The sequence below is a fragment of the Ochlerotatus camptorhynchus genome, unplaced genomic scaffold (genome assembly GCF_037179485.1).
Source record: "Ochlerotatus camptorhynchus isolate MF236.1 unplaced genomic scaffold, CSIRO-AGI_Acam_v1.1 ptg000503l, whole genome shotgun sequence".
Taxonomy (NCBI): domain Eukaryota; kingdom Metazoa; phylum Arthropoda; class Insecta; order Diptera; family Culicidae; genus Ochlerotatus; species Ochlerotatus camptorhynchus.
In genome coordinates, this window is record NW_027040988.1 from 7,120,021 (window position 1) to 7,131,084 (window position 11,064).

The following is an 11,064-nucleotide window of genomic DNA, read 5'->3' on the forward strand; positions in this document are numbered from 1 at the left end:
TACAACAACGACTCGATCATAAGTGGTGTTATGTGATATGAGGGGCTCGGTGACCTTAGAGCGAGCGTTTTTGCTTACGGAGCAGAACATCAGGCCCATTCACATTCAAGATCCGTTAACCGCTTTTTTTCTTAACATGAATACATCCCTTTAATTCAGCGTACTGCTTGTCCAAATAAACTCTGCTGCAAACCCAGGCCTTTATCCAACTTCCCAGTAATTTCTCGTGGAAGTGCACTGGATTTCTCGGCTGACGTCAACACATTCCTACCGATTACTTTATTCCCAAGCATCATTTTATGGTTCTCTGTGTGATTACAGGTCGTTTAGCAATAGCAAATAGCATGCTCATGCTCAATATTATTTATTTTCGCAAAATTGTATTTGTTAAGTCTTCAAAATTAAATGTATTAATCTGAATTAATGTCTCAGTAGATGAGATTTGTTTTCTGATTTAGCTGATTAATATTCGAAAATTGACCTTCTCCGATTCGTGATTTGTGTTTGCCAATCGGTAGTAGATTATTCAACGGGAATACCAATCAGGCTAAGGCAGGGCTGGTCACTATTTTGAAGTCAGTCACTAAAAAGTCACTTTTCAAACCAAAAAGTCATTAAAGTCACAACGAAAATAGAGTGAAATGGCAAAATATCAACAACATTTTTAAATTGAGTACTTGGCACTAAGGAAGTTATAAAAGAATTCTGGGATGATTTCTGAGGATACTTCCAAGAGAACTCTAAAGAGTTCGAAATAAATTCCGAGAAGAATTCCAATGGAATCGGCTTTTGAGGGTTCATCCTCAAAGGAATTCTTCGAAGAGTTTTAAGGGTATTCTGAGATGGATTTTTGTTTTGAGAATTCTGAGAAAATACCATGGGAATTCTGAGGAAAATACGAATTTAATTTCCAATATAATTCATGATTTATGATTCTAATAAAATTTAGAACCTTCATGGAAATCTTGGAATAATAATTAAAAAATCAAATATAATCTATTTTAACTAATTATGATTTATTAATTTATGCATGAAGTTAGCGATTTAAATAGTTGGAGATGCTTAACGTCAAATATCAGACTTAAAGTGGACATTTTATACGATAGATGAGGAGATGAAAGTATAGAATTAAGTACGGTAGTGTGAAAATTGTATATAGAAAGTAGAAGTAGAAAGCGAGCAAAGGACATTTTTTAGGAAGTTACGAATCAGGTAGATGCTTACGTCAGATAACGATTTGAGTGTGGAAAAATTGATAGAACTGTTTCCGCACATCGGAGGTACATGAGCAAATCGGCGATCATTCCTTTTGCCAGCGTGGCGGAGTGAAACACCCCTCACTATCCCTCATCAACGGATGAGTTTGGTAAAAGGGATGTTCTACCCGTTTCGAACCTTCCTCAAAATTGTTTTAAGCTCGCTTTTTTACTTTCTAGAATCACGAGTGTCTGGCCGTGATAACCTTTTTAAAAAAGGACAATTCAACTAACTAACATTTATTTTCACTGATTCTTCACCTTCACACAGAAGTATGTACTTCGCACGTAATTCACCTAACTCACAATACTAACTGACAACGTTCCTGTCCTGCTTAGTCCTACTTATAAGCTAAATCTGCCGACCATGCTTCTCGATGAAATCGATGAGACTAGCCGTATAAAAGTCCGTTGCCAGGTTGACGATCCGCTGACTCAGGTGCAGGTGGTGCCTCGCTGTGGCAAAGTCCGCTGCTGGGTTAACGACCTGCTGACTCGGGTAGATGTTCCAACGTAACTCTATATACAATTTTCACACTGCCGTAGTACCACGGAACTATCAACTCTATACTTTATTAAAATGTTCTTGAGATCATTCTGATTTTTTTTATGGAATATTCTTAGCGAATTATCAAAGTTTTATAAAAAAATTAAAGATTTCCATGGCAGAATCAAATTCAAGATCTTCAATAAAAAATTCTGTCGTTGTAATGATCTATTTACCCTACTTAACAGTAACATTTAAAAAAAAAATCTTTGGGAAAATCAAGAAATTGCACTTCAAATGCTCTTAATAGGAGATTCCGTGGAGAGTTTCGAAATAATTAGAGAAATTCATGAAATTTCATTTTAAGTTCCATGGCAAAAACAGTTTATTTCAATATTAAACCTTATTTGAGTTTCTGCGGTCATCATATAAATGTAACTATTGGTTACTTATTTATAATTCAAAAGTCACTATTTGGTCACTATTTCTGTAATTTTAGTCACTAAAGTCACTACTATTATATCGCATCAGCGCTACCAGCCCTGGGCTAAGGCCGTGTTGTCCTCTGCTGTCCGAAGAAGTCGTCTCCACTCTACTCGATCCATGGCCACACTTCGCCAGCCTCGTAGTCTGCGAAGGGTCCGCAGATCACCTTCTTGTTCCTGTTGGGTCGCTTTCGAGAACCATTTGCACTGGGTCGTCATGCGGCATTATTACAACTTGGCCGTAGTCGCCCAATTTTTGCAATGAGGACGATGGATGGTTCTCCCAGTAGCTGGTGTAAATTCTTGGTTCATTCACCTCCTCTACGTTCCGTCATCTATCTGCACTCCACCGTAGATGGTACGCAACACGTTCCGTTCGAAAACACCAACATCACAACATCCTTCACGAACATAGTCCAGGTCTCGTGGCCGTATAGGACCACCGATCTAATCAGCGTCTTGTAGATAGTCAACTTCGTGCGGCGGAGAATTTTATTCGACCGGAGCGTCCTCCGGAGTCCAAAGTAGGCACGATTTCCTGCCATAATGCGTCTTTGAATTTCTCTGCTGGTATCATTTTCGACGGTCACCAGTGAACCCAAATGTCACGAACTCATTGACCACCTCGATTTCGTCACCGTCAATCTGAACTCTGCCTTTCATGTATTTTGTCTTCGATGCGTTGATGGGAAGTCCAATCCGGCTAGCTTCAGCCTTCAGTCTGATGTACGTTTCCGCCATCGTCTCAAAGTTCCGTGCCATGATGTCGATGTCATCGGCGAAGCCAAGGAGCTTGATGGACTTCCCGAAGATCGTACCACTCGTGTCTATCCCAGATCTTCTGATCACACCTTCTAACGCGATGTTGAATAGCAGACACGAAAGTCCATCACCTTGCCGTAACCTCCTTCGAGATTCAAAGGGACTCGAGAGTGTCCCCGATACTCGAACAACGCACATCACTCGATCCATCGTCGCCTTGACCAATCGCGTCAGTTTATCCGGATATTTGTACTCGTGCATAATCTGGGGGGAGGTTGTTCATTGAAACTTCCGGTCCGCTTCGTAGCATAGTGCTTGCTAAGAGGTGCCAGGTGGTAACCCACTGATTACCTGGCGATCGGCCAAATTTGGAAGACGACTGCATTGAATTGTCTCACAATGTAATATTCCGCCCACTATATCACAATCAATTGCTAGTAGCTGAGCGGAATGCAGACAAAGAAAGCATTTGGTACAGGACCAAGTCTCTCCCGGCTGGCGCCAAAACAATGAACCTGGAAGCAAATGGATCAAGTTGTCATGGGGCACCAAATGATCCTGTTGCATGGCTTGGAGCTGTTGCAATCTTGGAGAGAAGGGGGGGGGGGGGGGGGTTTGGTGCTAATGTTTAATTTGTTTTTGTATAATTTCAGGTGTTAAGGTGGTTCGCTGCCTCTGGATAGTGGGTTTGACGTAAATTCATTCCGTAGGTTCATGCCTGGCTTAAGTGCAGATCGGTAGGCAGCAGCTAGCCAGGGTGTGAACTGAGCAATAACAATAATATAGCCATAGCTGATCTCGATCGATTGTGTAGTATGCGGATTTGAAATCGATGAAAACATGATGTGTGGGCACGTTGTATTCGCGGCATTTCTGTAGAACCCGCTAAATCGCAAAAATTTGATCCATGGGCACCCATGAATCCCGCCTGGTATTGCCCCTCGAACTCTCTTGGAAATGGTGACAGGCGGCGGCATAGAATTTGGGAGAGTACCTTGTAGGCGGCGCTCAGCAATTTTATCGCGCGGTAGTTGCAGCAATCCAACTTGTCGCCCTTTTTGTAGATTGGGCATACGACACCTTCCATCCACTCCTCCGGTAATATCTCCTCCTCCTAAATTTTGGCAATTACCCAGTCTAGCGCTATAGCCAGTGCTTCACCATCGTATTTTAATAGCTCACTTGTTAGTTGATATAAACCAGTTGCTTTGTTGTTCTTCAGTCGACCGATCTCCTCCTCAACTTGTTGAAGATCAGGGGCCGGTAGCCTGTCGTCTTCTGCGCGCACTCCAAGGTCTGTTGTCGTGCCACCTTCGTTTTCTGCTGCATCACCGTTGAGGTGCTCGTCATAGTACTGTTTCCACCTTTCAATCACCTAAAACTCGTTCGTGAGAAGGTTACCGTCCAAGTCCTTGCACATATCGGCTATTTAGCTTCTCGTAGTACAAAATGCTCAAACATTCTGAGTGGAAATCGAACAAGATTTCGATTAACCTGTAAACTATCGCTGGGAAAATTTGAAGAATGGTAAATATTTTAGTATCACATCTTTCTATTCCTCGAAATGTTAAACGAACTTCAAGATCTAAACTCCAGAAAGATTTGAAGAACTTTTAATAATGCGCTTCTCCTGCTCAGGTCTATTGTCTTGATATATGCTTTTTCCGACATAACAAAACAAGATTTAGGTCCATTGTTGTACTTCCCGGCTGTAGTGACAACTCGCAAGATTTGGCCAAAATATCACCGGACGATCATGTGACTGGACGAAGGCCAGAATTCGCTTCTGGAGACATTCGGTTTTGTAAACCTCCAAGCTCATGATTTTCTCAGTGACGAAAACCTTTGTCTTCTGACCGCAGCTGCAAATTCCCTGCCAGATCATATATTTACATGCAAACAAATTTGAATATGCCTTGTAAAATTTTGGTCTATCATAATGCCCCACCGGATCCGGGAGGGCCCAAATAGGAAACTTCCTAATCCTCATGTACCGTCCGATGGCTTTTTACATCCGGATGAAAAATCATAAATTTTGAGCCGTCGAACGTTACCACTGCATGGGGGTTTTGAAGTGTCCTTTATGGGGCCCTGCCGGAACCAACTCCGGGTATCCAGATGTGGTTAGATCCACCTGTTGGTAAATGGCATGATGACTATTTACTTCTGGATGCAAAATAATAGCCGCCGGACGATACCAGTACATAAGGTTTTGGAAGTTTCCTTTTTGGGGCCTCGGTGTAAATAAAGGAAAAAATGGTCTAATGGCCTAGCAACTTTCGGTCAATGGACTTCGAAATTTTTTTCAAGATTTCAAATTTTAAATATTAAAGAATCAAAGCGAAGATTGACTCACAGATGGCGAATGGGTGAAAATGGTAATGACGTTTCGATATCTGTCGAGCTGTTGTTTTTTTTTTTAGTACATCATCATTTTTGTAATAGCGGATCTAAACACTAGGTGTCACATGACCAGTTTTGGTTTTGCTTTGATTTGCCAATAGAGCTTTAAAAAAAGTTGACCTTGGACTTATAATAACTACCTATGTCTGAATTCTGGAACATGTCAAACTTGTTGAACAACAAAAATATTATATGTACTCTAATTAGCTTATTATGACTCATTTCATTTGACAGAACGCCAACGATGCAGCGCGCGAAGACACTTCACAACAAAGCGGATTGGCTACGGTTGAGTCCGAATACGACACGGCGTCCGATTCGCCATCGGACGGCGAAGAGTACGACAGTGATAGTCAAGAGGACGAAGAAGCAGTATCCGACGGAGAAGAAGACGAAGACGATGAAGATGCCGAAGATGGGTCGGACGATGATGTGATTGAAGTGCTGGACAACGAACGCCAGAGTGGTGATGGTCAGGAACAGGAAACAGACAGTAAACGGAAGGTCGACGATGATGAAGACCGTAGCAACCCGCAGTATATTCCTAAGAAGGGAACGTTCTATGAGCATGACGACCGCACATTGGAAGATGAAGAAGACAACAAGGGTGGTGATGAAAGTTTAAATAATGACGACCTTTCCGGAGTGGGTGGCGACCGGAAGGTGGACAAAAATGCGGTGTCAAAAAATGCGACAAAGAAATGGCAAGCGTCGGCTGACCGGTGGACACACGATCGATTCGACGAGGGCGAGCAAGCTCCGAAATCCAGGGCAGAGCTGGTTTCAGCCTATGGATACGACATCCGCAGCGAAGATGGTCCTCCGCGAGCCCGTAGAAGGAGGCGTTATGCGTAAGTTAAGATGTGTTTGATTTGTTGAAAACGATGATTAACCTTATTTTTTTTGCAGACGTGGTCCTAATCGGTACACTAGGAATTGGGAAGATGAGGATGCATATTCAAAATCCAATGTCGTCGACCATAATCGGCAACGGAAAGTGCTGCGGCCGGAGGAATTCCCCGAGTTGGGCACTAACAACATTAAATCGCGTCAAAATTCCCGACGGTCTAGCAAGCAGTCACGATCATCCGCTGGTGAGCGAGGAGATGAACAGCTGCATCCCGCAGGTGGAAGGCAGCGAGCGGAAAGGAGGACCAGCGAACGCAGTCGGGGTAGTAACGGTAATCGAAGCATGGGTGATCGTGGAGCAGAAAGGGACCGTGGCGATAAATATGAGCAGCAGCCCCGCTCTGATCGTGATAGGAATGACAGGGAACGTAATTGGGATCGAGATCGTGATTATGATCAGCACGGACCAGAAAACTATCGGGATAGCAGAACTGATGGCAGCCGATACAGCGCCGAAAGGGTCACCAGCAATAACAGCTACCATAACAAGGAGAATAAGATGAACAATCGAGGTAGTAAGGAGAAGGATCGACGAGGAAGCGATTACAAGGTGATCACTTCGCTGCAATTCAAGAATCAAACCCGTAATAAGACCATGGATGGTGGTGGCATTCCGGTGAGCGGTGGAGGTGGCGGAATGAACCAGGTTGTCCATAGCTGCAGTGCGGGGGCACTGTCCGGTAGTAGCAATACCAACAAGATGAACAATGCGATGGATCGCGTTCAACCTGTACCGGAACGCATGTTGGATCAACGTGCTGCTGTTCAACATCACTATCAGAATCAGCCTCCACAATTGATTCAGCAGCAGCAACAACAACAACAGCCACATCAACAGATGCCTCCACCACAAGCACAGGTTCCACAGGCTCAACCTCAACCTCCACCACAGCAAATACAGCATCATCCGCAGACATCGTACGTGAATGATGACCATTACGATTCATACAGCGATTCGAAAATGCCGAAAGAAGCCAAGTTCCCATATAATCCCCCGGCGAATGCCACGATTCAGTCTGTCGAAATTGGACAAACTGACATTGCGAAGTATCCGACTCCAACGGGCCAGAGGGCCGGCAAAGATCGTCAACCGGTGCTAGCCACTACGACAGGAGTCGCAATGAACACACGATCTCAAATATCTCCCCGGCAGATAGTCTCGACCCAGGCCAGTCAATTGACATCGATTCCGACAACGCAGCAGTTGTCTCACCAGCAACAACAGCAAATGCAACAACAATCCCAGCAGCAACAATATCAACTTCAGCAGCAAGCGCAGTATCAGCAGTTGCATCCGCTAACAACTCAGGCAGGTCCACCAACAGTTACCCAAGCTCCACAAACTCAGGTTCCACCTCCCCAATTGCAGCAGCAACAAGCGCCAGCCCAAATGACACAACCCCCTGTGGCTCAAATGCACAATGTCCATATGGGAGCGGCCGTCAGTCAACAGCAAATGATAGCTAACGATAGCAATTCGCGCTCGTCGAAGCGATATTCCAGCAACAGGCAACGATCTACACTGGATAATCCAAATGTTGTGGTGGTACAATCTCCACTTCACGAACAGCAACAACAGCAGTTACTTCAACAACAACAACAACAACAGCTGCTGTTACAACAGGAGCTGCAACACCAACAACAGCAGAAGCTTACTTCACAGACACCGAAGCAAAATTATCAACTGAGTCAGCCATCGCTTCCATTGAACCTGCAGAACGATTACCTCGTTCAAACTGCTAATCAACCAACAGCTCCAAGCAAACCCCAACCGGTGAGCCAAGCTCCTGTCCAATATCAACACCCTGCAGCATACTACACGGCTACGACTCCGACTGTAAACGAATTCGTTGCCGGTACTCCCACTCAGCCCGTCCCAGTACAACAACAACCGGCAGTCCCAGTGGTTCCCCAACAACAAAACCCATTGCTTTCTGCTCCACAGTACCAGCAGTACAACCAACCAAGCTCCAGTTCCCATCAGTATATCCAAGCTCCGCCTCCGGCTGCCTACATCCCGCAACCAACAACCACTCCACAACCTACTCCCCAAACTGCAACGGCCGCTCCACCGCCCCAGATATTGAACTACGTTCCTGCAATTCCTCCTGCGGCACCAACCCAATACCCCGCGGCACCCTACACCGGCTATCCGAGCTTCAACGCTGTAGTTCCTCAGCCAGTAGCTCCAGCCGTTCCGCTCACTCCAGCCCCACCGGCCGCTGCTGCCGTCTATCCCAGTGGAATCACCTACTACGCCCCTCAGTCCCAGACACAAGCCCCCCGACCACTGCCATCGCTGCGACGTCCAACCAGTGCGATACCGATCCTAGCGCCGCCGGATCGCAAGTCAAAACACAACCGCATCGGTACGGATAATGGCTCCGGTTCGAACAGCAACAACACCGAAGGTGAAGAAAACAATGCACCCACTGCTGGGAGCAGTGGAACGACAACTACACCCACCGCAGGAGCCAGTGACATTGATCACATTCTGGACAATATGTTTGTGCAAAGGGCGCCGTATCAACCACCAACGCGGAAGAGTCCTTCACCAGCCCCCTCGGCGACGACGGGTGCCAGTACGGTTTCCAGTTCAGGACCAACGGTGGCTTGCAGTGTAGCAGCAGATGGTGGTATCGGTGTTGTGGCAAGCGATCCTGTGAAAGCGGCCGATATCGAGCCTATCGACATGATTGGCGAATCGGTTAAGGTGAGTACATACCTATTTGAAAATTTTAGAATATGCTTTAAATCAATAAAATATTTACTCAAGCCATCGATCAAAATTTCTGGGTCACCCCACAGTATGTTTATCGCTGTTTTAAGTTTAATTTAAGTTTGAGTATACAAACATGACAAATTATGTTAAGTCACATACCAACGCAGTAAGTTACATTTATTGTCTTTTAACTACTGCAAAAAGAACTAAAATTTGTAAGCTTCGTTCCTATGTGGGGCTCATCATATTTGTATTAAAATTCCAAGAGTATTACTAACACTTTCATATCAAAATTATGCCAAATCAAGATTAAACATCGGTCTTAAAATGGCAGAGATATGATCATAAAATATTTACATGTTTTTTAATGAGTGACCCAAACTTATGACCGGGATTGTGTGCAGTAAAATCGAGTATTCTATCACACCATAATATTAATAGTTTAGCTCGAGCGCCAGTTAACACCCTTCCTTTTCTTTTCCGCAGAAACTCACCATCCAAGAGGAGAAGCTGCCCCTGGCCGATGCGAGCGGTCCAGAGAAGCTAGAAGTCACCCCGACGGTAGCCCCCGTGGATCCGACTGCCGGTTGACGTTACTAACCGTCTTCGTAGAGGTAGACGCTTACTAAGCTGTCAGCGCCCTCTTCCCCACAAACTAATATTGTACTCCCTGTCGTGATTATCTTGTTCTACAGCACCAGCCGTATTCGCGATCGCATGTAATCGCTTTTGCATGTGTTTGAGCGCAAAATCAGCCCCGCAGGCTGCCCGTCATCTTTCTATTATCGACTTCACACGACATCGATTATTGTTATTTACAGTGTATGTTAAGAATCAGTAGTCCTTATAGCTGCTACCATACGTTTATCGCCAAACCAACCCATAGAAACATACTCTCTTTCACCAATAGCGCAGTACTATGTAGGAACTGTTTAAGCGCTAAGTAGCAACATTGTGATTTGCAAAAAGAAAACGATAGATTGTTTATGCTTGACATGCTGCACCAAGTGAACACTCTTGTGCCGATAACTTTCTTTTGCTTTAAACGTTTATATATATATTTCAAAGCAACCAATAATTGCATTGTTTGCGAAAAAACATATTTTATTGGTTTGAATCTCTAGTGTTGTTTTGTTTTCTTAAAAAATCACACAGAAATATTATGTGGATTGCGCGTTGATTGAAACAATTGTGAATTTAAATAAAAGAAAAATGCAAAAAAGCATCATATAACCCCTCTATTTAACGGTATTTAGCAGAGTTTAGACGAAAAATAGAATGAATAACCTTGTAATTGATGAAACGTCCTTTCCACAACGGATGATAACCATCCGCCACAACATTTCATAAAAATAAAACGGCAAGCTATTCAATTGGATTTGCAAAACAATACCTACAAAACAACTTTGTTTTTTATTTTGGTATTTCTTTTTCCTCCTTCGCGAGATAGATTCGTGGGAAAGCATTAATATATTTGACTATTGCGTATAGATGGAACTAATTAGGAAGTAGTAGTGAACACGAACAGAAGAACAAGAACGCGATCAAGAAAAAGAGAGTAAAATCATTAGACAGACAGACAGGCAGGCGCACTTTTACGAATAGATATTTGAATTTTGAAACCATTCAAGGTCGAAAACATAAGCTATAGGACTAATGGTAATTGTAATGGAAAGTAAAATTTATGAATTGTATTTATAATTTAAATTGAACATACAATAAGTCAGAAGTCTATAAAAAATAACCAGAAAAAGTGAAAAATAAACAAAAAAATATATGATTGAAAACTTCAAAACTCAATCGGATGCGTTTCATTGCACTGGGAGTTGAAAGAAATCGGTCGGCTTGCATGGGCTGATCAGGTTGCTGTCCATTTCCATAATAAAAACAAAATTTACTTTTGAACTCCAGACATTGCAAATATTGCTTCCAATAGATCAAATATAAATATTGCTAATAATGATGTTTTTGTATTTGGTACACAGCTAAAAACTGAGGAAAACTAAATTTGATACTTTGACTATATCTTTAGTATTACTT

The 11,064-nt window shown here is 43.4% G+C and overlaps 1 protein-coding gene across 1 annotated transcript in view; it reads left to right on the forward strand.

The window, feature by feature from the left end:
- The window catches only part of LOC135712710 (bromodomain-containing protein DDB_G0280777-like), a 28,242-nt gene extending 17,460 nt beyond the window's left edge, over positions 1-10,782 (forward strand). Inside the window, exons 2-4 of the mRNA XM_065235723.1 lie at positions 5,628-6,244; positions 6,303-9,015; positions 9,511-10,782. Coding sequence (XP_065091795.1) covers positions 5,628-6,244; positions 6,303-9,015; positions 9,511-9,615 — 3,435 coding nt within the window. The 3' untranslated portion in view covers positions 9,616-10,782. The remainder of the gene's footprint in view (positions 1-5,627; positions 6,245-6,302; positions 9,016-9,510) is intronic.
- The last annotated feature ends 282 nt before the right edge of the window (positions 10,783-11,064 follow it).